The following is a 27,500-nucleotide window of genomic DNA, read 5'->3' as shown; positions in this document are numbered from 1 at the left end:
TTATATCTACATTTGAGTGAGGTGGGAAGGGTGATGTGGCATTACATTTGAGTGAGGTGGGAAGGGTGATGTGGCATTAACACAAGACAGAACACTAGGGGATATTAATAGGGTATTAAAAGTATCAACACAAGACAGAACAGAAACAATGGGTATTGAATAGAAGTGTTTGTAGAAAGCCTATTGGTCCATATTTCTTGATGCTTCTATATTGGAGCGGAGTCTTGAGGTGGGTAGAATATAGTTGTGCAATAATTGGCTGTTGATTGCTGGTGTTGACTTCTTGATGTGTAGTGCCTCGCAAACGTCAAGCCGCCTGCTATCGCTGTATCTATCGATGATTTCTTTGTTGTTTACTAGGATTTCTCTGGCGATGGTTTGGTTATGGGAAGAGATTATATGTTCCTTAATGGAGCCCTGTTGTTTATGCATCGTTAAACGCCTAGAAAGAGATGTTGTTGTCTTGCCTATATACTGGTTTTTTTGGAGCTTACAGTCCCCAAGTGGGCATTTGAAGGCATAGACGACGTTAGTCTCTTTTAAAGCGTTCTGTTTTGTGTCTGGAGAGTTTCTCATGAGTAGGCTGGCCGTTTTTCTGGTTTTATAGTAAATCGTCAGTTGTATCCTCTGATTTTTGTCTGTAGGGATGACGTTTCTATTAACAATATCTTTCAGGACCCTTTCCTCTGTTTTATGAGCTGTGGAAAAGAAGTTCCTGTAAAATAGTCTAATAGGGGGTATAGGTGTTGTGTTAGTTGTCTCATCGGAGGTTGCATGGCTTTTCACTTTCCTTCTTATGATGTCTTCGATGAAACCATTGGAGAAGCCGTTATTGACTAGGACCTGCCTTACCCTACAGAGTTCTTCGTCGACTTGCTTCCATTCTGAGCTGTGGCTGAGAGCACGGTCGACGTATGCGTTAACAACACTCCTCTTGTACCTGTCAGGGCAGTCGCTGTTGGCATTTAGGCACATTCCTATGTTTGTTTCCTTTGTGTAGACTGCAGTGTGGAAACCTCCGCCCTTTTCCATGACTGTTACATCTAGAAAAGGCAGCTTCCCATCCTTTTCCGTCTCGTAAGTGAAACGCAGCACGGAACTCTGCTCAAATGCCTCCTTCAGCTCCTGCAGATGTCTGACATCAGGTACCTGTGTAAAAATGTCGTCAACATACCTGCAGTATATGGCCGGTTTCAAGTTCATGTCGACTAAGACTTTTTGCTCGATGGTACCCATGTAGAAGTTTGCAAACAGGACACCTAGGGGAGAACCCATGGCGACCCCATCTACTTGCTTATACATGTGCCCATCCGGGCTCAAGAAGGGTGCCTCTTTAGTACAAGCTTGGAGTAGTTTCCTCAGAATACTTTCTGGCATGTCAAGAGGAGTACAGGCTGGATCACGATACACTCTGTCGGCTATCATTCCGATTGTCTCGTCCACAGGTACGTTGGTAAACAGCGATTCTACGTCCAACGAGGCTCTTATCCCTGTGGCCCGTGCGCCCCGCAGTAAGTCCACAAATTCCTTTGGAGACTTCAGGCTGAAGGCGCAAGGAACATAAGGAGTCAGCAGGCCGTTGAGTCGCTTCGCCAGTCTGTACGTGGGTGTGGGTATCTGGCTAATGATTGGCCGAAGTGGGTTTCCAGGCTTGTGCGTCTTGACATTTCCATACGCATATCCAGGTTTATATTCCCCAATGATCTTTGGCAGGTGGAGTCCGGATTTCTTGGCGTTCACAGTTTCGATCAGTTTGTTGACCTTTGCTTTTAATTCGGCTGTAGTGTCCTTCGTTACCCTTTGGAACTTAGTTTGGTCAGAGAGTATGATGTTCATTTTCGCCAGATATTCGTCTTTTTTAAGAATGACATATATTGGCAGAGGTTTCCACACTGCAGTCTACACAAAGGAAACAAACATAGGAATGTGCCTAAATGCCAACAGCGACTGCCCTGACAGGTACAAGAGGAGTGTTGTTAACGCATACGTCGACCGTGCTCTCAGCCACAGCTCAGAATGGAAGCAAGTCGACGAAGAACTCTGTAGGGTAAGGCAGGTCCTAGTCAATAACGGCTTCTCCAATGGTTTCACCGAAGACATCATAAGAAGGAAAGTGAAAAGCCATGCAACCTCCGAAGAGACAACTAACACAACACCTATACCCCCTATTAGACTATTTTACAGGAACTTCTTTTCCACAGCTCATAAAACAGAGGAAAGGGTCCTGAAAGATATTGTTAATAGAAACGTCATCCCTACAGACAAAAATCAGAGGATACAACTGACGATTTACTATAAAACCAGAAAAACGGCCAGCCTACTCATGAGAAACTCTCCAGACACAAAACAGAACGCTTTAAAAGAGACTAACGTCGTCTATGCCTTCAAATGCCCACTTGGGGACTGTAAGCTCCAAAAAACCAGTATATAGGCAAGACAACAACATCTCTTTCTAGGCGTTTAACGATGCATAAACAACAGGGCTCCATTAAGGAACATATAATCTCTTCCCATAACCAAACCATCGCCAGAGAAATCCTAGTAAACAACACAGAAATCATCGATAGATACAGCGATAGCAGGCGGCTTGACGTTTGCGAGGCACTACACATCAAGAAGTCAACACCAGCAATCAACAGCCAATTATTGCACAACTATATTCTACCCACCTCAAGACTCCGCTCCAATATAGAAGCATCAAGAAATATGGACCAATAGGCTTTCTACAAACACTTCTATTCAATACCCATTGTTTCTGTTCTGTCTTGTGTTGATACTTTTAATACCCTATTAATATCCCCTAGTGTTCTGTCTTGTGTTAATGCCACATCACCCTTCCCACCTCACTCAAATGTAATGCCACATCACCCTTCCCACCTCACTCAAATGTAGATATAAAATCAGGGAAACGCAAGTTCTAATCAGTTGTGTATTTGTGAAGTCTTTGAAAATGTAATAAGTTTTACGAAACGCGCCCGTGTCGCGTCAGACTAGAAATAAAAATGAATTTTGGAGAAGTGATTTTTGATTTACCTCCAACAGTGAAGCGTAATGTACGAAAGATTGAGAAAATTCGTGTTAGAATTATTAATCTTACTTTTTCGGTCATATTTAATAATATATGTCTACAGGAAAGACTGCTACCAAAATATATTTATATATATATATATATATATATATATATATGTCGTACCTAGTAGCCAGAACGCACTTCTCAGCCTACTATGCAAGGCCCGATTTGCTTAATAAGCCAAGTTTTCATGAATTAATTGTTTTTCGACTACCTAACCTACCTAACCTAACCTAACCTAAGTTTTTCGGCTACCTAACCTAACCTAACCTATAAAGATTGGTTAGGTTAGGTTAGGTAGGGTTGGTTAGGTTCGGTCATATATCTACGTTAATTTTAACTCCAATAACAAAAAATTGACCTCATACATAATGAAATGGGTAGCTTTATCATTTCACAAGAAAAAAAATTATAGAAAATATATTAATTCAGGAAAACTTGGTTTATTAGGCAAATCAGGCCTTGCATTGTAGGCCGAGAAGTGCGTTCTGGCTACTAGGTACGACATATATATATATATATATATCTATATATATATATATATATATATATATATATATATATATATATATATATATATATATATATATATATATATATATATATATATATATATATATATATATATATATATATATATATATATATATATATATATATATATATATATATATATATATATATATATATATATATAAGTATGTTTTGGTAGCAGTCTTTCCTGTAGACATATATTATTAAATATGACCGAAAATATTTAATAATATATGTCTACAGAAAAGACTGCTACCAAAATATACTAATATTAAAACGCACGACCCAGCAGCAAGGAATCAAGCCTTCACGATAAAATATCGCCAAGATCTGGTTCGTAATCAGATATATAAGGCAGAAAATGAAATCAAAGACAACAAAACGCAGCTACTTCATGCTACAAACCAATGGAGAAACAGCAACATTGACGAAAGTCTCCGTACTCTCATTGAGCAACACCTCGACATCCTCACAGATCGACATCACCTCAGCACCGAAACCAGGATAATCAAGAAAGTAACAACGTCATATGGAGGACCTATGGCAATTCCACGACCAAGAGACGGCTTCCTGAACCTTGCAGGAATCAACCTCACTGAGGACCAAGTCACTCTCCTAAATCTGGGTATAAACTGTCACGTTATGTCCAGACCAAGTGAGATGGCCCGGAAAGTGGAGTTGGAGATCCTGTTGGACGACATATTCGACCTCGAGACACAAAAGAAGGTCACCACCAAAGACACCTTACAAGCAGAACTTATTGCGGAAGGAGGAAAAAATCGAGGCAATTACATAAGCACCATACTGTCCCCCGAGCTCAAAGCGGCAGCTAAGAGCCTTCGTGAGAACAAGGAGATAGTCGTCAGAAGAGGTGACAAATCGCCAATATACGTCATTCTTAAAAAAGACGAATATCTGGCGAAAATGAACCTCATTCTCTCTGACCAAACTAAATTCCAAAGGGTAACGAAGGACAGTACAGCCGAATTGAAGGCAAAGATCAACAAATTGATCGAAACTGTGAACGCCAAGAAATCCGGACTCCACCTGCCAAAGATTATTAGGGAATATAAGCCTGGATACGCGTATGGAAATGTCAAGACACATAAGCCTGGAAACCCACTTCGGCCAATCATTAGCCAGATACCCACACCCACGTACAGACTGGCGAAGCGACTCAACGGCTTGCTGACTCCTTATGTCCCTTGCACCTTCAGCCTGAAGTCTCTAAAGGAACTTGTTGACTTACTGCAGGGAACACAGGCAACAGGGATAAGAGCCTCACTGGACGTAGAATCACTGTTTACCAACGTACCTGTGGATGAAACAATCGGGACGATTGCGGACAGAGTGTATTGTGATCCGGCCTGTACTCCTCTTGCCATACCAGAAAACATTCTAAGGAAACTACTCCAAGCTTGTACTAAAGAGGCATCGTTCTTGAGCCTGGATGGGCACATGTATAAGCAAGTAGATGGGGTCGCCATGGGTTCTCCCCTAGGTGTCCTGTTTGCGAACTTCTACATGGGTACCATCGAACAAAAGGTTTTAGTCGACATGAACTTGAAACCGGCCATATACTGCAGGTATGTTGACGACATTTTTACACAGGTACCTGAAGTCAGACATCTACAGGAGATGAAAGAGGCATTTGAGCGGAATTCTGTGTTGCGTTTCACTTACGAGATGGAGAAGGTTTGGAAGCTGCCCTTCCTTGATGCAACAGTCATGGAAAGGAGCGGAGGTTTCCACACTGCAGTCTACACTAAGGAAACAAACATAGGAATGTGCCTCAATGCCAACAGTGACTGCCCAGACAGGAACAAGAGGAGTGTTGTTAACGCTTATGTCGACCGTGCTCTCAGCCACAGCTCAGGATGGAAGCAAGTTGATGAAGAACTCTGTAGGGTAAGGCAGGTCCTAGTCAACAATGGCTTCTCCAATGGTTTCGTTGAAGACATCATAAGAAGGAAGGTGAAACGCCGTGCAACCTCTGAAGAGACAACTAACACAACACCTATACCCCCTATTAGACTATTTTACAGGAACTTCTTTTCCACAGCTCATAAAACGGAGGAAAGGGTCATGAAAGATATTGTTAATAGAAACGTTATCCATACAGACAAAAATCAGACGATACAATGGACGATCTACTATAAAACCAAGAAAACTGCCAACCTACTCATGAGAAACTCTCCAGACACAAAGCAGAACGCTTTAAAAGAGACAAATGTCGTCTATGCCTTCAAATTACCACTTGGGGACAGTAAGCTTCAAAGAATTCAGTATATAGGAAAAACAACAACATCTCTTTCCAGGCGATTAACGATGCATAAGCAACAGGGCTCCATTAAGGAACTTATAATCTCTTCCCACAACCAGACCATCACCAGAGAAGTCTTAAAAAAAAAACGGAAATCATCGATAGATACAGCGATAGCAAGCGGCTAGATATCTGCAAGGCACTACACATTAAGAAGTTGACACCAGAATCAACAGCCAATTAATGCACAACTATATTCTACCCACTTCAAGACTCCGCACCAATATAGAAGCATCAAGAAATATGGGCCAATAGGCCCTTTGAAGTTACTTCCATTCTTCCCTTTAACTTACAAAATGTTATACCCATTGTTTCGTGTTCTGTCTTGTGTTGAAAGTTTGTTTTCACCTCATCCAAAACTGTTGAAACATATCACCTCACCCATATGCAGGTATAAAATCGAAGCTGTTTTAAACTCTGTTCAGTTATAGCTGTGTGTGTGCAAACTAAAGAGTTTGAAAATGTAATAAGCTTTATGAAACGCGTTTAAGTGTCGCGTCAGACTAGATATATATATATATATATATATATATATATATATATATATATATATATATATATATATATATGTCGTACCTAGTAGCCAGAACTCACTTTTTGGCCTACTATTCAAGGCCCGATTTGCCTAATAAGCCAAGTTTTCATGAATTAATTGTTTTTCGACTACCTAACCTACCTAACCTAACCTAACCTAACTTTTTCGGCTACCTAACCAAACCTAACCTATAAAGATAGGTTAGGTTAGGTTAGGTAGGGTTGGTTAGGTTCCGTCATATATCTACGTTAATTTTAACTCCAATAAAAAAAAATTGACCTCATACATAATGAAATGGGTAGCTTTATCATTTCATAAGAAAAAAATTAGAAAAAATATATTAATTCAGGAAGACTTGGCTTATTAGGCAAATCGGGCCTTGAATAGTAGGCCAAAAAGTGAGTTCTGGCTACTAGGTACGACATATATATATATATATATATATATATATATATATATATATATATATATATATATATATATATATATATATATATATATATATATATATATATATATATATATATATATATTAGTATATTTTGGTAGCAGTCTTTCCTGTAGACATATATTATTAAATATGACCGAAAAAGTAAGATTAATAATTCTAACACGAATTTTCTCAATCTTTCGTACATTACGCTTCACTGTTGGAGGTAAATCAAAAATCACTTCTCCAAAATTCATTTTTATTTCTAGTCTGACGCGACACAGGCGCGTTTCGTAAAACTTATTACATTTTCAAAGACTTCACAAATACACAACTGATTAGAACTTACGTATCTCTGGTTTTATATCTACATTTGAGTGAGGTGGGAGGGGTGATGTGGCATTAACACAAGACAGAACAAGAGGGGATATTAATAGGGTATTAAAAGTATCAACACAAGACAGAACAGAAACAATGGGTATTGAATAGAAGTGTTTGTAGAAAGCCTATTGGTCCATATTTCTTGATGCTTCTATATTGGAGCGGAGTCTTGAGGTGGGTAGAATATAGTTGTGCAATAATTGGCTGTTGATTGCTGGTGTTGACTTCTTGATGTGTAGTGCCTCGCAAACGTCAAGCCGCCTGCTATCGCTGTATCTATCGATGATTTCTGTGTTGTTTACTAGGATTTCTAGTAAACTAGGATTTCTAGTAGAAATCCTAGTAAACAACACAGAAATCATCGATAGATACAGCGATAGCAGGCGGCTTGACGTTTGCGAGGCACTACACATCAAGAAGTCAACACCAGCAATCAACAGCCAATTATTGCACAACTATATTCTACCCACCTCAAGACTCCGCTCCAATATAGAAGCATCAAGAAATATGAACCAATAGGCTTTCTACAAACACTTCTATTCAATACCCATTGTTTCTGTTCTGTCTTGTGTTGATACTTTTAATACCCTATTAATATCCCCTCTTGTTCTGTCTTGTGTTAATGCCACATCACCCCTCCCACCTCACTCAAATGTAGATATAAAACCAGAGATACGTAAGTTCTAATCAGTTGTGTATTTGTGAAGTCTTTGAAAATGTAATAAGTTTTACGAAACGCGCCCGTGTCGCGTCAGACTAGAAATAAAAATGAATTTTGGAGAAGTGATTTTTGATTTACCTCCAACAGTGAAGCGTAATTTACGAAAGATTGAGAAAATTCGTGTTAGAATTATTAATCTTACTTTTTCGGTCATATTTAATAATATATATATATATATATATATATATATATATATATATATATATATATATATATATATATATATATATATATATATATATATATATATGTCGTACCTAGTAGCCAGAACGCACTTCTCAGCCTACTATGCAAGGCCCGATTTGCCTAATGAGCCAAGTTTTCCTGAATTAATATATTTTCTCTAATTTTTTTCTTATGAAATGATAAAGCTACCCATTTCATTATATATTAGGTCAATTTTTTTTATTGGAGTTAAAATTAACGTAGATATATGACCGAACCTAACCAACCCTACCTAACCTAACCTATCTTTATAGGTTAGGTTAGGTTAGGAAGGTTAGGTAGTCGAAAAACAATTAATTCATAAAAACTTGGCTTATTAGGCAAATCGGGCCTTGCATAGTAGGCTGAGAAGTGCGTTCTGGCTACTACGTAAGACATATATATATATATATATATATATATATATATATATATATATATATATATATATATATATATATATATATATATATATATATGTCGTACCTAGTAGCCAGAACGCACTTCTCAGCCTACTATGCAAGGCCCGATTTGCCTAATAAGCCAAGTTTTCTTAAATAAATTGTTTTTCGACTACCTAACCTAACCTAACCTAACTTTTTCGGCTACCTAACCTAACCTAACCAATAAAGATAGGTTAGGTTAGGTTAGGTAGGGTTGGTTAGGTTCGGTCATATATCTACGTTAATTTTAACTCCAATAAAAAAAAATTTACCTCATACATAATGAAATGGGTAGCTTTATCATTTCAAAAGAAAAAAATTAGAGAAAATATATTAATTCAGGAAAACTTGGCTTATTAGGCAAATCGAGCCATGCATAGTAGGCTGAGAAGTGTATTCTGGCTATTAGGTACGACATATATATATATATATATATATATATATATATATATATATATATATATATATATATATATATATATATATATATATATATATATATATATATATATATGCCTTACCCTAAAAAGTCGGAAGCAAGTCGACGAAGAACTCTGTAGGGTAAGGCAGGTCCTAGTCAATAACGGCTTCTCCAATGGTTTCATCGAAGACATCATAAGAAGGAAAGTGAAAAGCCATGCAACCTCTGAAGAGAAAACTAACACAACACCTATACCCCCTATTAGACTATTTTACAGGAACTTCTTTTCCACAGCTCATAAAACGGAGGAAAGGGTCCTGAAAGATATTGTTAATAGAAACGTTATCCCTACAGACAAAAATCAGAGGATACAACTGACGATTTACTATAAAACCAGAAAAACGGCCAGCCTACTCATGAGAAACTCTCCAGACACAAAACAGAACGCTTTTAAAGAGACTAACGTCGTCTATGCCTTCAAATGCCCACTTGGGGACTGTAAGCTCCAAAAAACCCAGTATATAGGCAAGACAACAACATCTCTTTCTAGGCGTTTAACGATGCATAAGCAACAGGGCTCCATTAAGGAACATATAATCTCTTCCCATAACCAAACCATCGCCAGAGAAATCCTAGTAAACAACACAGAAATCATCGATAGATACAGCGATAGCAGGCGGCTTAACGTTTGCGAGGCACTACACATCAAGAAGTCAACACCAGCAATCAACAGCCAATTATTGCACAACTATTCTACCCACCTCAAGACTCCGCTCCAATATAGAAGCATCAAGAAATATGGACCAATAGGCTTTCTACAAACACTTCTGTTCAATACCCATTGTTTCTGTTCTGTCTTGTGTTGATACTTTTAATACCCTATTAATATCCCCTCTTGTTCTGTCTTGTGTTAATGCCACATCGCCCCTCCCACCTCACTCAAATGTAGATATAAAATCAGAGATACGTAAGTGCTAATCAGTTGTGTATTTGTGAAGTCTTTGAAAATGTAATAAGTTTTACGAAACGCGCCCGTGTCGCGTCAGACTAGAAATAAAAATGAATTTTGGAGAAGTGATTTTTTATTTACCTCCAACAGTGAAGCGTAATGTACGAAAGATTGAGAAAATTCGTGTTAGAATTATTAATCTTACTTTTTCGGTCATATTTAATAATATATATATATATATATATATATGTATATATATATATATATATATATATATATATATATATATATATATATATATATATATATATATATATATATATATATCTATATATATATATAAATATATATATATATATATATATCTATATATATATATATATATATATATATATATATATATATATATATATATATATATATATATATATATATATGTCGTACCTAATAGCCAGAACGCACTTCTCAGCCTACTATGCATGGCCCGATTTGCCTAATAAGCCAAGTTTTCATGAATTAATTGTTTTTCGACTACCTAACCTACCTAACCTAACCTAACTTTTTCTGCTACCTAACCTAACCTAACCTATAAAGATAGGTTAGGTTAGGTTAGGTAGGGTTGGTTAGGTTTGGCCATATATCTACGTTAATTTTAACTCCAATAAAAAAAAATGGATCTCATATATAATGAAATGGGCAGCTTTATCACTTCATAAGAAAAAAATTAGAGAAAATATATTAATTCAGGAAAACTTGGCTTATTAGGCAAATCGGGCCTTGCATAGTAGGCTGAGAAGTGCGTTCTGGCTACTAGGTACGACATATATATATATATATATATCTATATATATATATATATATATATATATATATATATATATATATATATATATATATATATATATATATATATATATATATATATATATATATATATATATATATATATATATATATATATATATATATATATATATATAAGTATGTTTTGGTAGCAGTCTTTCCTGTAGACATATATTATTAAATATGACCGAAAATATTTAATAATATATGTCTACAGAAAAGACTGCTACCAAAATATACTAATATTAAAACGCACGACCCAGCAGCAAGGAATCAAGCCTTCACGATAAAATATCGCCAAGATCTGGTTCGTAATCAGATATATAAGGCAGAAAATGAAATCAAAGACAACAAAACGCAGCTACTTCATGCTACAAATCAATGGAGAAACAGCAACATTGACGAAAGTCTCCGTACTCTCATTGAGCAACACCTCGACATCCTCACAGATCGACATCACCTCAGCACCGAAACCAGGATAATCAAGAAAGTAACAACGTCATATGGAGGACCTATGGCAATTCCACGACCAAGAGACGGCTTCCTGAACCTTGCAGGAATCAACCTCACTGAGGACCAAGTCACTCTCCTAAATCTGGGTATAAACTGTCACGTTATGTCCAGACCAAGTGAGATGGCCCGGAAAGTGGAGTTGGAGATCCTGTTGGACGACATATTCGACCTCGAGACACAAAAGAAGGTCACCACCAAAGACACCTTACAAGCAGAACTTATTGCGGAAGGAGGAAAGAATCGAGGCAATTACATAAGCACCATACTGTCCCCCGAGCTCAAAGCGGCAGCTAAGAGCCTTCGTGAGAACAAGGAGATAGTCGTCAGAAGAGGTGACAAATCGCCAATATACGTCATTCTTAAAAAAGACGAATATCTGGCGAAAATGAACCTCATTCTCTCTGACCAAACTAAATTCCAAAGGGTAACGAAGGACAGTACAGCCGAATTGAAGGCAAAGATCAACAAATTGATCGAAACTGTGAACGCCAAGAAATCCGGACTCCACCTGCCAAAGATTATTAGGGAATATAAGCCTGGATACGCATATGGAAATGTCAAGACACATAAGCCTGGAAACCCACTTCGGCCAATCATTAGCCACCCACACCCACGTACAGACTGGCGAAGCGACTCAACGGCTTGCTGACTCCTTATGTCCCTTGCACCTTCAGCCTGAAGTCTCTAAAGGAACTTGTTGACTTACTGCAGGGAACACAGGCAACAGGGATAAGAGCCTCACTGGACGTAGAATCACTGTTTACCAACGTACCTGTGGATGAAACAATCGGGACGATTGCGGACAGAGTGTATTGTGATCCGGACTGTACTCCACTTGCCATACCAGAAAACATTCTAAGGAAACTACTCCAAGCTTGTACTAAAGAGGCATCGTTCTTGAGCCCGGATGGGCACATGTATAAGCAAGTAGATGGGGTCGCCATGGGTTCTCCCCTAGGTGTCCTGTTTGCGAACTTCTACATGGGTACCATCGAACAAAAGGTTTTAGTCGACATGAACTTGAAACCGGCCATATACTGCAGGTATGTTGACGACATTTTTACACAGGTACCTGAAGTCAGACATCTACAGGAGATGAAAGAGGCATTTGAGCGGAATTCTGTGTTGCGTTTCACTTACGAGATGGAGAAGGTTTGGAAGCTGCCCTTCCTTGATGCAACAGTTATGGAAAGGAGCGGAGGTTTCCACACTCCAGTCTACACTAAGGAAACAAACATAGGAATGTGCCTCAATGCCAACAGTGACTGCCCAGACAGGAACAAGAGGAGTGTTGTTAACGCTTATGTCGACCGTGCTCTCAGCCACAGCTCAGGATGGAAGCAAGTTGATGAAGAACTCTGTAGGGTAAGGCAGGTCCTAGTCAACAACGGCTTCTCCAATGGTTTCGTTGAAGACATCATAAGAAGGAAGGTGAAACGCCATGCAACCTCTGAAGAGACAACTAACACAACACCTATACCCCCTATTAGACTATTTTACAGGAACTTCTTTTCCACAGCTCATAAAACGGAGGAAAGGGTCATGAAAGATATTGTTAATAGAAACGTTATCCATACAGACAAAAATCAGACGATACAATGGACGATCTACTATAAAACCAAGAAAACTGCCAACCTACTCATGAGAAACTCTCCAGACACAAAGCAGAACGCTTTAAAAGAGACAAATGTCGTCTATGCCTTCAAATTACCACTTGGGGACAGTAAGCCTCAAAGAATTCAGTATATAGGAAAAACAACAACATCTCTTTCCAGGCGATTAACGATGCATAAGCAACAGGGCTCCATTAAGGAACTTATAATCTCTTCCCACAACCAGACCATCACCAGAGAAGTCTTAAAAAAAAAACGGAAATCATCGATAGATACAGCGATAGCAAGCGGCTAGATATCTGCAAGGCACTACACATTAAGAAGTTGACACCAGAATCAACAGCCAATTAATGCACAACTATATTCTACCCACTTCAAGACTCCGCACCAATATAGAAGCATCAAGAAATATGGGCCAATAGGCCCTTTGAAGTTACTTCCATTCTTCCCTTTAACTTACAAAATGTTATACCCATTGTTTCGTGTTCTGTCTTGTGTTGAAAGTTTGTTTTCACCTCATCCAAAACTGTTGAAACATATCACCTCACCCATATGCAGGTATAAAATCGAAGCTGTTTTAAACTCTGTTCAGTTATAGCTGTGTGTGTGCAAACTAAAGAGTTTGAAAATGTAATAAGCTTTATGAAACGCGTTTAAGTGTCGCGTCAGACTAGATATATATATATATATATATGTCGTACCTAGTAGCCAGAACGCACTTCTCAGCCTAATATGCAAGGCCAAATTTGCCTAATGAGCCAAGTTTTCATGAATTAATTGTTTTTCGACTACCTAACCTAACCTAACGTAACTTTTTCGGCTACCTAACCTAACCTAACCTATAAAGATAGGTTAGGTTAGGTTAGGTAGGGTTGGTTAGGTTCGGCCATATATCTACGTCAATTTTAACTCCAATAAAAAAAAATTTACCTCATACATAATGAAATGGGTAGCTTTATCATTTCATAAGCATAAAATTTGAGAAAATATATTAATTCATGAAAACTTGCCTTATTAGGCAAATCAGGCCTTGCATAGTAGGCTGAGAAGTGCGTTCTGGCTATTAGGTACGACATATATATATATATATATATATATATATATATATATATATATATATATATATATATATATATATATATATATATATATATATATATATATATATATATATATATATATATATATATATGTCGTACTTAGTAGCCAGAACGCACTTCTCAGCCTACTATGCAAGGCCCGATTTGCCTAATAAGCCAAGTTTTCTTAAATAAATTGTTTTTCGACTACCTAACCTAACCTAACTTTTTCGGCTACCTAACCTAACCTAACCAATAAAGATAGGTTAGGTTAGGTTAGGTAGGGTTGGTTAGGTTCGGTCATATATCTACGTTAATTTTAACTCCAATAAAAAAAAATTTACCTCATACATAATGAAATGGGTAGCTTTATCATTTCAAAAGAAAAAAATTAGAGAAAATATATTAATTCAGGAAAACTTGGCTTATTAGGCAAATCGAGCCATGCATAGTAGGCTGAGAAGTGCATTCTGGCTATTAGGTATATATATATATATATATATGATGTTGGTACGGAAGTGAGAGGCGGTGGAAGGGATGAGGGGACAAGGGAGGGGGTAATGGTGGGGAAGGACGAGGGGACAGGGGGGGTGTCGGGTGGTGGGGACGAGGGGATGGGGGAATGGTTGGGAGGACTGGGGGACAAGGAAGGTTGCTGAGCTATATATATATATATATATATATATTGTGACGGAGTTCCCCCCCTTATAATTCTCCCACGCCTGCAGTAAGAGTCATGTCTGCTTTTCCCAAGCGTTCTCTACGTTGCAGGCTACAATTTGATATATGGGAGAGAGTGAAGTGTTCTCGGAGAGCCGAGAAATTTGTGAAATAGTAATATTTTGGCCTGTGGTTTAGGCCCTTTAGGGAGCCAAGATGGCGCTTACCTCCCTGATCTCCCGCCAAAACCGTGTGACGTCAGTGGCACCGGATTGGTCACCGACAGCAGTGTGGCACCGGGAGCCAATGAAAACCTCCCATAGTAAAAGTGACGTCACGAAGGAAGGGGGTCCGGCCAGCGCGCCAAGCTGGCGCCAGCAGTCAGACACGACACGTCATAGAGGTCGGACGTGCGACGAGTGGTCCTGTCAGTCGGACAGTTATTCCAGCTCCCGTGGATTTACGCGTCACCGGAAGTCCGCCAGTACTCTGAGAAGTCTTCCCTAGTTCATGTGTTGAACCAGAAGAGGGAATTGACGGTTATTTGAGCAACAAGTGCTCCAGTCAGGTACTGTGCCAGTAGCAGTGAAGCCGTGCAGTGACGTATGTTGACGTCTGTGGCAATTCACCAGTTCGTGACAGCGTAGTGGCTGACAGAGCCACTGGGTAGCTGAGGAAGAGAGGACTAGTTGGGGAAACCGAACGACTGTAGCTGAGACGTAGGCGACAGCCGTTGCTGGGAGAAGACGACGGCCAGGAGACCGACTCCAACCTTCAAGAAGTCAAGGAGGAGGACGGACCTGCAGTGAGGAGGCACGGAGACGACGCGCTAAACGGTGGGACGACGAGAGGCTCTGGTAGGACACGACGACGTGTAGTGTGGGGGCGTTCCCGACACGAGGACCAGGAGCTACATCTCGACTCTCATCGGAGGATAGGGTGAAGTAGGTGGTTCTAGTTCCCTCCCCATTCCCCTTTAGTTAGCTATGTTATTTGGCTATATTATCTAGCCTGAAGATTTTATATGTCGTGAGCAAGTCTCACCTATGTCACGGTAAAGCACCAGTGTGCTAGACAGTACTATCAAGAGTACTTGTAATATTCATGTTGATTATTGGGGTGTACAGACACCAGGAACCAGTGATAAATTTACTGTGTTGTGTATATCTTTCTATAGATTTTGATATGAACATATAATGGTAAAATATATATAAGATTATGCCAGTATTTGGAGGTTAGGCTATGTGCCCAGAAACTATTTATTTTCCATGTATTGATGATTGATTTATATACCATATATATGTCTATGTTCATTCAGTGAATAATCATTTGTGAGTACAGTGAATTATTGCGTTATCGCCCACGAGAGAAAGTACTGAAAACTCCAGTGTTAATAGTTCTTAATGTATTGCTGAGTGAAGAACAATGTAAAGCCATTACAGTGAATCATTACAGCATTGATTGTAGAAAAGACTGTTTGAGCCTGAGTATAGTGTAACCAAGTGATACGTGTTGTAGTAGCCAATATCGTGTGTGCGAGTTCATAGTAATATTGGAGAATTTAATGAAACAGCGCGCGTGACTCTAGAAAACAAGCAAAGAGCTTCCGCGCGGAAAGGCCACGCGATCAGCTGGTTTTTGACACTTGATGAGGGGGGGGGGGAGATGTTGCCCCCTGATGATCGCATAATATCCGTGGGAATTACCAGCCGCGTCAGGATCAGTTGATTTATTTGTTATTGTTTGGCCTTGTGACATCTTTCATACATTTTAAGTAAAATACAAAACTTTCTTTGTGTTTTTATCATCCCCTCCATTGATCTTGTGGCTATATTATACTGGTAAACATAGAGTGATAACAATAAGTACCTGCCTGATTCCTGATCTTTTGAGTGTGACCTTGCCAAGGCTACCACTGAATACACCAGTCCACTGATGGTGTTACTGGCCACCAAAAACACCAGTTGGCGACCTTGTGTTTAACCGTAGAGCCCTATTGTTGGGGAGGGCACACGACAGTCGATGTGAACGAGTCGTGTTCTCACTCTTTCTTAATAAGAGGCCGTTAAGATTGACTGGGAGACTCTCCTGGCGTGCAGTGGCGCCGTGAGGATCGAGGGAAGACCCGCAGGGCTACGGTGAGTTACCTTGAGCATAACTATTGCTCACCCCAGAGTAAGAGAATAGAGAGGTGAAACCCCAACAATATATATATATATATATATATATATATATATATATATATATATATATATATATATATATATATATATATATATATATATATATATATATATATATATATATATATATATATATATGTGTATATATATATATATATATGAACGGGGAAGCACTTGTTCACTGAGGCATTTTCGAAGAAAACGAAGACGAATTTTTAAGGAATGAGATTTCACTAAAGCAGAACGAAGTTTAGTAACAAAAGGTTTAAGGGAAGGGTAGAGAGAGGAGAAGGTAAGAAACTGGCACGTGGTATCCATTGATGCAATTGACGATCACAAAACACTGATCATTTTATGCGGAAAATCCACAGAGAAATATGAAATGAGGTGAACGCTTCGGCTTTGTTAAAGCCTTTGTCAACACCAGACTGACTAAGGAGAAGGGAGAAGGGGGAGGATATATAGGCCGACACCTGACCAACCCATCCCTAGGGTTGGTCAGGTGTAATTAACCAAAAACAGGTATAGCTTAGCTTAGAATGGTCAAAGAGGATTAAGCGGTCAGAGAATAAGGATGAAAGATTAAAGAAAAGCCTCATGAACACACAATATATGAATATACAGTTATAATGAGACATTGTAAGCCTCTCTATCAGAGTTGTTTCTTAAACTGTTGTGCAATATTATAACTTAAAAATGGATCAAGTTTGTACATTCCAGTACTAACATTAAGAAGATTTGGACACTGACTGATTAGAGCAGACTCAATCAAATTCCGTTCCACGAAATCACCACAATTGGTAATGCTTTTTGCCCCATTCCAGTTAATATTGTGATCGCATAAACTCGTATGTAGATACAATGCATTAGACGTTTGGGCAGTTCTAATACTATAAGCATGTTGTGACAACCGCAATTGTAAGGACTTTCCTGTTTGTCCAAGGTACACAGAATCACAATCATTGCAGGGAATCGAATACACACAACCTGCTGTATCAGGGGAGTTTTTTATTAAATTGGATTTGATCGTACTATAGTACGATCAAATCCAATTAACCGCTTAATCCTCTTTGACCATTCTAAGCTAAGCTATACCTGTTTTTGGTTAATTACACCTGACCAACCCTAGGGATGGGTTGGTCAGGTGTCGGCCTATATATCCTCCCCCTTCTCCCTTCTCCTTAGTCAGTCTGGTGTTGACAAAGGATATATATATATATATATATATATATATATATATATATATATATATATATATATATATATATATATATATATGCAATTGACGATTACAAAACACTGATCATGTTATGCGGAAAATCCACAGAGAAATATGATATGAGGTGAACGTTTCGGCTTATTAAAGCCTTTGTCAACACCAGACTGATGTTGCTGTGTGACTGTTCAGTCTGGTGTTGACAAAGACTTTAATGAGCCGAAACGTTCACCTCATTTCATATTTCTCTGTGGATTTTCCGCATATATATATATATATATATATATATATATATATATATATATATATATATATATATATATATATATATATATATATATATATATATATATATATATATATATATATATACACATACATACATAAATACACATATATTTGGGATGTAATTTGAATGTGAAATAACTGGAGCAATTTGTTTATGAAATTGAAACAATTGATAACAATTGATTATTCAAACTGACAATACAATACTATAATATTGGCAGGGCGACAACAGCCAAGGACTGTTCTGAACTGTACTGCCGGGGAGCGAGGATGGATGGCGTCTACTTCATCAAACCTGACAGGTAATATTATATCATCCAAACTATGCCAGGTTAACTTTCCAGGTCGAGCCAAGTTAATTATCCAGGTTGTACCTGGTTAACTATCCAGGTCGGGCCAGGTCAACCATTCAAGTTGAGTGAGATGAACCATGCAGGTCGACAATCCAGTCATGTCAGGTCGACAGTACAGGTCGTTCTAGGTCGACATTACAGACCGTGACAGGTCGACAGAACAGGTCGTGCCAGGTCGATACTTTAGGTCATGCCAAGTCATCTATCCATGTTATCTATCAAGGTCGTGCTAGGCCAACAATCATCGTCATGCCAGGTCAGCCATCAAGTTCGTGCCTTGGTCAATCATCGAGGTCGTACATGGTCAATTATCAATCATGGTCAATTATCAAAGTCATGTTAGGTCAACCAGACAGGTGGTGCCAGGTCGTCCATCAGGATGGTGTCAAGTCAGCAAAGATTATGCCAGCAGCTCATTCAATGTAAGGTACGGGAAGTAACAGAGTTCCCAGAAGTAACACATTTTACCTCTGGTAACTAAATTGTATTAGTTGGTAAGGCTACAAGTAAACACATTATTGTATCACAATATTTCTCTCTCCGATTAACGGAGGACTAAAATACTTGTTTCGAAACTTTGTATCCTAACCATCTATATACTCATAATTATTTTAATCTAAAATTTATTTAAAATAAAATAAAAAATAATATTAACGAAAGAGGCTTAACTGTATAAGCTGACTTGTTTATGCTCCAGTAAAGATGTCAGGAATTTCTACACTTATTTACCATCCCCTGGCATAATAAGTTAAAATGGTTGTGTTAGGAGTATACTAACATTACTAATTTACTAACCTTTCACAGAAAACAAATTTAACAACATATTAGGGAGAATGGGATGTTGCCACATAAGCATATTTACGATTTATGAGGGATATTTACTCCTGTGAATAACTAAAACTTTCAGTCTAAAGTTCATATTCACAAAAAAGTGTTCTGTGTGACTAATCGTAATTAACTGATACATAAATCCAAGCTTCCTCCTCTAAGTCCATAATATCGAAAATTTATCTGTGCTGGTCGGGGCGTCCCAAGCCGAGGAGGAAGTGGACCCGCATATTGTGTGCATGACACTTGATACGTCAGCACGTACTAGGTTTACTTAAGAATTCACATGTGAACATACCAGATATTTCCCGTGATTCATGGCACAGGATACATAGAAGCCCACATAATCCACGATCTCGCTACTTCGGAAGTATCGTTTTCTGTCTACTAGTAAGAAATATCAGTAAATCTGCCCAGTAGTATAGATAATTCTTGTACTCACCTAGTTGTGGCTTGCGGGGGTTGAGCTTGGGCTCTTTGGTCCCGCCTTTCAGCCGTCGGTCAACTGGTGTAGAGATTCTTGAGCCTACTGGGCTCAGTCATATCTTCATTTGAAACTGTGTATATAATTTGCCTCCACCACATCACTGCTTAATGCATTCCATTTCTTAACTACTCTGACACTGAAAAAATTATTGTTAATGTCTCTGTGGCTCATTTGGGTACTAAGTTTGCACCTGTGTCCCCTTGTTCGTATTCCACCTGTGCTAAAGTGTTTCTCTTTTTCACCCTGTCAATTCCCCAGAAAATTTTGTAGGTGGTTATCATGTCTTCCCTTACTCCTCAGTTTTCCAGGGACGTGAGGTGTAGTTCCCTTAGCCTTTCCTCGTAGCCCATACCTCTCAGTTCCGGGACTAGTCTGTTGGCATATCTCTGAATCTACTCTAACTTTGTCTTGTGTTTAACTTGGTATAGCCTCCAGACTGGAGCTGCATATTCCAGTATTGATCTGACATAAGTGGTATACAAGGTCCCGAATGACTCCTTACACAAGTTGCTAAAGGCAGTTCTTATGTTGGCCAATTTAGCATATCCCGCTGATGATAGCCTTTTCATGTTGACCAGACCACACACTAGAAATTGAAGGAACGACGACGTTTCGGTCCGTCCTGGACCATTCTCAAGTGGGTCTCTGGGGCCAGGTTCGGTGTGATATCACCCCAGATATTTATCTCTATTTGACTCTACCAGGATTTCACCTCCCAGATGGTACTGTGTGTTCAGCCTTCTGCTCCCTTCGACTAATTTCATTTACATTTTTCTGAGTTGTACTTTAGAAGCCATTTTTAGACCATTCCTCCAGTTTGTTCAGGTCGTCCTTTAGCTCCGTCTATCTTCATCTGTCTTGATTCTTCACATAATTTTTGCATCGTCAGCAAAAATTTAGAGGAATGAGTCTATACCCTCTGGAAGATCGTTTAAATATATTAGAAACAGGATGGATCCAAGTACACAGCTCTGTGGGAATCCGCTGGTGACATCTCGCTTCTCTGATGTCTCCCCCTCAGAGTTACTCGCTGTTTCCTGTTGCTTAGGTAGTCCCGTTTCCACTGGAGCACCTTACCTTTTATTCCTGACTGTTGCTCCAACTTTTGTAACAGCCTTTTATGGGGTACTGTGTCAAAGGCTTGCTTACCTAATTTTTGTTGCTTGATCATAGAATTCAATTAAACCTGCGAGGCACGATTTACCATCTCTGATGGTAGATCGTGGTGGTGTTGTGTGGTGTGTTACAAAGCTATTTCCCTCCAGATGCTCTACGAACCTTTTCCTCACGATTTTCACCATCATCTTGCATGGTATACAAGTTAGGGAAACTTACCTGTAGTTTAGTGCCTCTTGCCTGTCACCCTTTTTGTATATTGGGACTACATTAGCAGTCTTCCAGCTTTCCGGTAGGTCTCCTGTTTCCAGTGATCTGCTTTACACCATGGAGAGTGGCACACACTTCTGCACATTATTTTGGTATTCATGGTGAGATTCTGTCAGGCCTAACTGCCTTTGTCACATCCAGCTCCAGTAAACACCTTTTAACCTCATCACTGGTGAGGTAAAATTCCTCCAAGGTTGCTTGGATTGCCTCATCCTCATTTAGTGCAGGGGCTTCTCCTTGTTCTATTGTTAATACCTCCTGGAATCTCTTGTGGAGTTCTTCATACACCTCTTTGTCATTCTCTGTGTATCCGCTTTCCCCTTTTCTCAGTTTCATCAGTTTTGCTTGGGACTTAGTAGCTTTACTTGCGATGTCATTTTCATATTGTCTCTCTGCTTCTCTCCTCAATCTGAGGTACTCATTTCTGGCCGTCTGGTATCTCCCTCTGCTCTCTGGTGTTCTGTTATTCCTGGAGTTTCTTCATGTTCTTGTACTTAATTGCTTCGCTACCTTGCATTCCTAATTAAACCATGGATCCTTCTGTTGATTTATTTTTTCTCCTTTTTGGCCGGGATAAATTTGTCTGCAGCTTACTGGCACTTCTGGGTGACATAGTCAATCATATCCTGTACAGTCTTCTCGCTGAGTTCTGATTCCCATGGTATTCCCCTTAAGAAGTTCCACATCTGGTCATGGTCATATTTTCCTCTTCGGTAATTGAAACTTCTCCCTTTCAATCCCATCCTTGGATAGGTTATCCTTACCTCTAGCAGATACTCGAATGTCAATACACTGTGATCATTCATTCCCATCCTACTATTAGTATTCGTTGCCTTAGACGTATGGTGCTAGCTTGGTTATAGAGAATACACAGTAGTTCACTTCAGTAGTTTATTGGGTAAAGAAAACAAATTATAGATGCGGCTGGCGAAGGTCCTAAGTAACTCTGGTCTCGTGAGATACGGAGGCCACCCTCAAGAACGGCCAGTGCCGTCTCTGTGCGGACTGACGTCAGAGGCCTACTCGCCTGTGATTGGCTATAACCCAACCGTCATACAATTTGAGTGCTAACACCGCTCGGACATGCTACCAAGTCGACGTCCCTTGTCGACAGGCTCTGGATAGAAAGATAGTTATACTGATGCTGAAAGGACCTCGGTGGCATGCAATAATAGCTTACAAGTAAAATATCATGTTAAATATTAAAAGGTAGATCAGGTGTGCGGAAATACTAACACCTCTCGGCATGTGCACAAAAATAAGAATATAATTACTCAGTAGAAAATCGTGGTAACAAAAATCTAATCTAATCGGTAACAAAAATGGTAATCTGAACAGGAACATGTCTCAGTATAAGATATAAACAATGCAACTTAAGTACTGCTTAACACAAAAATTATTAACATCATATGTTAATAGCATGTGCTTGAAAAAAATACAATTATCTGCTTTAATGGACAAAAGATCCTGACCAAACAACCACAAAGTAAGTTTAAGATTACATAATGGAGAAATAAAATTCATTACAATATATTTCCAAGATATTAACAAGTACTGAATCAAGAAGGCTAACATCTTAGTGATAGTAGTCAGGCATCACTGGCCTCAGTGTGGTTGCTAGAACATTAACGGAACTCTTGATGACATCAACTGTAAAAATAAAAATAGCACAGTAAACTTAACAATGGCATCTGATTTATGACACAAAAGAAAGTTGAAGAAACTTCATTATAAATTTTAAATTTTAAATTGATTCACTATATATATATATATATATATATATATATATATATATATATATATATATATATATATATATATATATTTATATATGTCGTACCTAGTAGCCAGAACTCACTTCTCAGGCTACTATGCAAGGCCCGATTTGCCTAATAAGCCTAGTTTTCATGAATTAATGTTTTTTCGACTACCTAACCTACCTAACCTAACCTAACCTAACTTTTTCTGCTACCTAACCTAACCTAACCTATAAATATAGGTTAGGTTAGGTTAGGTAGGGTTGGTTAGGTTCGGTCATATATCTACGTTAATTTTAACTTTAATTAAAAAAAATTGACCTCATACATGATGAAATGGGTAGCTTTATCATTTCATAAGAAAAAAATTAGTGAAAATATATTAATTCAGGAAAACTTTGCTTATTAGGCAAATTGGGCCTTGCATAGTAGGCCGAAAAGTGCGTTCTGGCTATTAGGTACGACATATATATATATATATATATATATATATATATATATATATATATATATATATATATATATATATATATATATATATATATATATATATATATATGTCGTACCTAGTAGCCAGAACGCACTGCTCAGCCTATTATGCATGGCCCGATTTGCCTAATAAGACAATTTTTCATGAATTAATTGTTTTTCGACAACCTAACCTACCTAACCTAACCTAACCTAACTTTTTCTGCTACCTAACCTAACCTATTAAGATAGGTTAGGTTAGGTTAGGTAGGGTTGGTTAGGTTCGGTCATATATCTACGTTAATTTTAACTCCAATAAAAAAAAATGACCTCATACATAATGAAATGGGTAGCTTTATTATTTCATAAGAAAAAAATTAGAGAAAATATATTAATTCAGAAAAACTTGGCTTATTAGGCAAATCGGGCCTTTCATAGTAGGCCAAAAAGTGCGTTCTGGCTACTAGGTACGACATATATATGTATATATATATTAGTATATTTTGGTAGCAGTCTTTCCTGTAGACATATATTATTAAATATGACCGAAAAAGTAAGATTAATAATTCTAACACGAATTTTCTCAATCTTTCGTACATTTCGCTTCACTGTTGGAGGTAAATCAAAAATCAATTCCCCAAAATTCATTTTTATTTCTAGTCTGACGCGACACGAGCGCGTTTCGTAAAACTTATTACATTTTCAAAGAATTTAGTTCACAAATACACAACTGAATAGAACTTACGCATCTCCGATTTTATATCTACATTTGAGTGAGGTGGAAGGGGTGATGTGGCATTAACACAAGACAGAACAAGATGTGGTATTAATAGGGTATTAATTTCACCAACACAAGACAGAACAAGAGTATTAATAGGGTATTAATTTCATCAACACAAGACAGAACACGAAACAATGGATATTGAATAGAAGTGTTTGTAGAAAGCCTTTTGGTCCATATTTCTTGATGCTTCTATATTGGAGCGGAGTCTTGAGGTGGGTAGAATATAGTTGTGCAATAATTGGCTGTTGATTGCTGGTGTTGACTTCTTGATGTGTAGTGCCTCGCAAACGTCAAGCCGCCTGCTATCGCTGTATCTATCGATGATTTCTGTGTTGTTTACTAGGATTTCTCTGGCGATGGTTTGGTTGTGGGAAGAGATTATATGTTCCTTAATGGAGCCCTGTTGCTTATGCATCGTTAAACGCCTAGAAAGAGATGTTGTTGTCTTGCCTATATACTGGGTTTTTTGGAGCTTACAGTCCCCAAGAGGGCATTTGAAGGCATAGACGACGTTAGTCTCTTTTAAAGCGTTCTGTTTTGTGTCTGGAGAGTTTCTCATGAGTAGGCTGGCCGTTTTTCTGGTTTTATTGTAAATCGTCAGTTGTATCCTCTGATTTTTGTCTGTAGGGATAACGTTTCTATTAACAATATCTTTCAGGACCCTTTCCTCCGTTTTATGAGCTGTGGAAAAGAAGTTCCTGTAAAATAGTCTAATAGGGGGTATAGGTGTTGTGTTAGTTGTCTCTTCAGAGGTTGCATGGCTTTTCACTTTCCTTCTTATGATGTCTTCGACGAAACCATTGGAGAAGCCGTTGTTGACTAGGAGCTGCCTTACCCTACAGAGTTCTTCGTCGACTTGCTTCCATTCTGAGCTGTGGCTCAGAATGGAAGCTGAGCTGTGGCTCAGTATACATATATATATATATATATATATATATATATATATATATATATATATATATATATATATATATATATATATATATATATATATATATATATATATATATATATATGTCGTACCTAGTAGCCAGAACGCACTTCTCAGCCTACTATGCAAGGCCCGATTTGCCTAATAAGCCAAGTTTTCATGAATTAATGTTTTTTCGACTACCTAACCTACCTAACCTAACCTAACCTAGCTTTTTAGGCTACCTAACCTAACCTCACATATAAAGATAGGTTAGGTTAGGTTAGGTAGGGTTGGTTAGGATCGGTCATATATCTACGTTAATTTTAACTCCAATAAAAAAAATTGACCTCATACATAATGAAATGGGTAGCTTTATCATTTCACAAGAAAAAAATTGTGAAAATATATAATTTCTAGAAAACTTGGCTTCTTAGGCAAATCGGGCCTTGCATTTCAGGCTGAGAAGTGCGTTCTGGCTACTAGGTACGACATATATGTATATATATATATATATATATATATATATATATATATATATATATATATATATATATATATATATATATATATATATATGTCGTACCTAGTAGCCAGAACACACTTCTCAGCCTACTATGCAAGGCCCGATTTGAATAATAAGCCAAGTTTTCATGAATTAATGTTTTTTCGACTACCTAACCTAACCTAACCTAACTTTTTCGGCTACCTAACCTAACCTAACCTATAAAGATAGGTTAGGTTAGGTTAGGTAGGGTTGGTTAGGTTCGGTCATATATCTACGTTAATTTTAACTCCAATAAAAAAAATTGACCTCATACGTAATGAAATGGGTAGCTTTATCATTTCATAAGAAAAAAATTAGAGAAAATATATTAATTCAGTAAAACTTGGCTTATTAGGCAAATCGGGCCTTGCATAGTAGGCTGAGAAGTGTGTTCTGGCTACTAGGTACGACATATATATATATATATATATATATATATATGTCGTACCTAGTAGCCAGAACTCCCTTTTTGGCCTACTATTCAAGGCCCGATTTGCCTAATAAGCCAAGTTTTCCTGAATTAATATATTTTTTCTAATTTTTTTCTTATGAAATGATAAAGCTACCCATTTCATTATGTATGAGGTCAATTTTTTTTATTGTAGTTAAAATTAACGTAGATATATGACCGAACCTAACCAACCCTACCTAACCTAACCTAACCTATCTTCATAGGTTAGGTTGGGTTAGGTTGCCGAAAAAGGTAGGTTAGGTTAGGTTAGGTAGGTTAGGTAGTCTAAAAAACATTAATTCATGAAAACTTGGCTTATTAGGCAAATCGGGCCTTGGATAGTAGGCTGAGAAGTGCGTTCTGGCTATTAGGTACGACATATATATATATATATATATATATATATATATATATACATATATGTCGTACCTAGTAGCCAGAACGCACTTCTCAGCCTGAAATGCAAGGCCCGATTTGCCTAATAAGCCAAGTTTTCTAGAAATTATATATTTTCACAATTTTTTTCTTGTGAAATGATAAAGCTACCCATTTCATTATGTATGAGGTCAATTTTTTTTATTGGAGTTAAAATTAACGTAGATATATGACCGATCCTAACCAACCCTACCTAACCTAACCTAACCTATCTTTATATGTGAGGTTAGGTTAGGTAGCCTAAAAAGCTAGGTTAGGTTAGGTTAGGTAGGTTAGGTAGTCGAAAAAACATTAATTCATGAAAACTACCTAACCTAACCTAACCTATAAAGATAGGTTAGGTTAGGTTAGGTAGGGTTGGTTAGGTTCGGTCATATATCTACGTTAATTTTAACTCCAATAAAAAAAATTGACCTCATACGTAATGAAATGGGTAGCTTTATCATTTCATAAGAAAAAAATTAGAGAAAATATATTAATTCAGTAAAACTTGGCTTATTAGGCAAATCGGGCCTTGCATAGTAGGCTGAGAAGTGTGTTCTAGCTACTAGGTACGACATATATATATATATATATATATATATATATATATATATATATATATATATATATATATTTATATATATATATATATATATATATATATATATATATATATATATATATATATATATATATATATATATAT

General features: G+C 37.8%; 1 protein-coding gene across 1 annotated transcript in view; it reads left to right on the top strand.

Annotated features, from left to right (window-relative positions):
• LOC138365091 (golgin subfamily A member 6-like protein 1) overlaps positions 1 to 27,500 on the top strand; it is a 187,344-nt gene that overhangs the window by 57,182 nt on the left and 102,662 nt on the right. Inside the window, exon 6 of the mRNA XM_069325202.1 lies at positions 18,628 to 18,708. Coding sequence (XP_069181303.1) covers positions 18,628 to 18,708 — 81 coding nt within the window. The remainder of the gene's footprint in view (positions 1 to 18,627; positions 18,709 to 27,500) is intronic.

The sequence above is a fragment of the Procambarus clarkii genome, chromosome 15 (assembly GCF_040958095.1).
Source record: "Procambarus clarkii isolate CNS0578487 chromosome 15, FALCON_Pclarkii_2.0, whole genome shotgun sequence".
Classification (NCBI taxonomy): Eukaryota; Metazoa; Arthropoda; class Malacostraca; order Decapoda; family Cambaridae; genus Procambarus; species Procambarus clarkii.
Note: the sequence above shows the minus strand (reverse complement) of the source record. Positions and strands in the feature narration are given on the sequence as shown.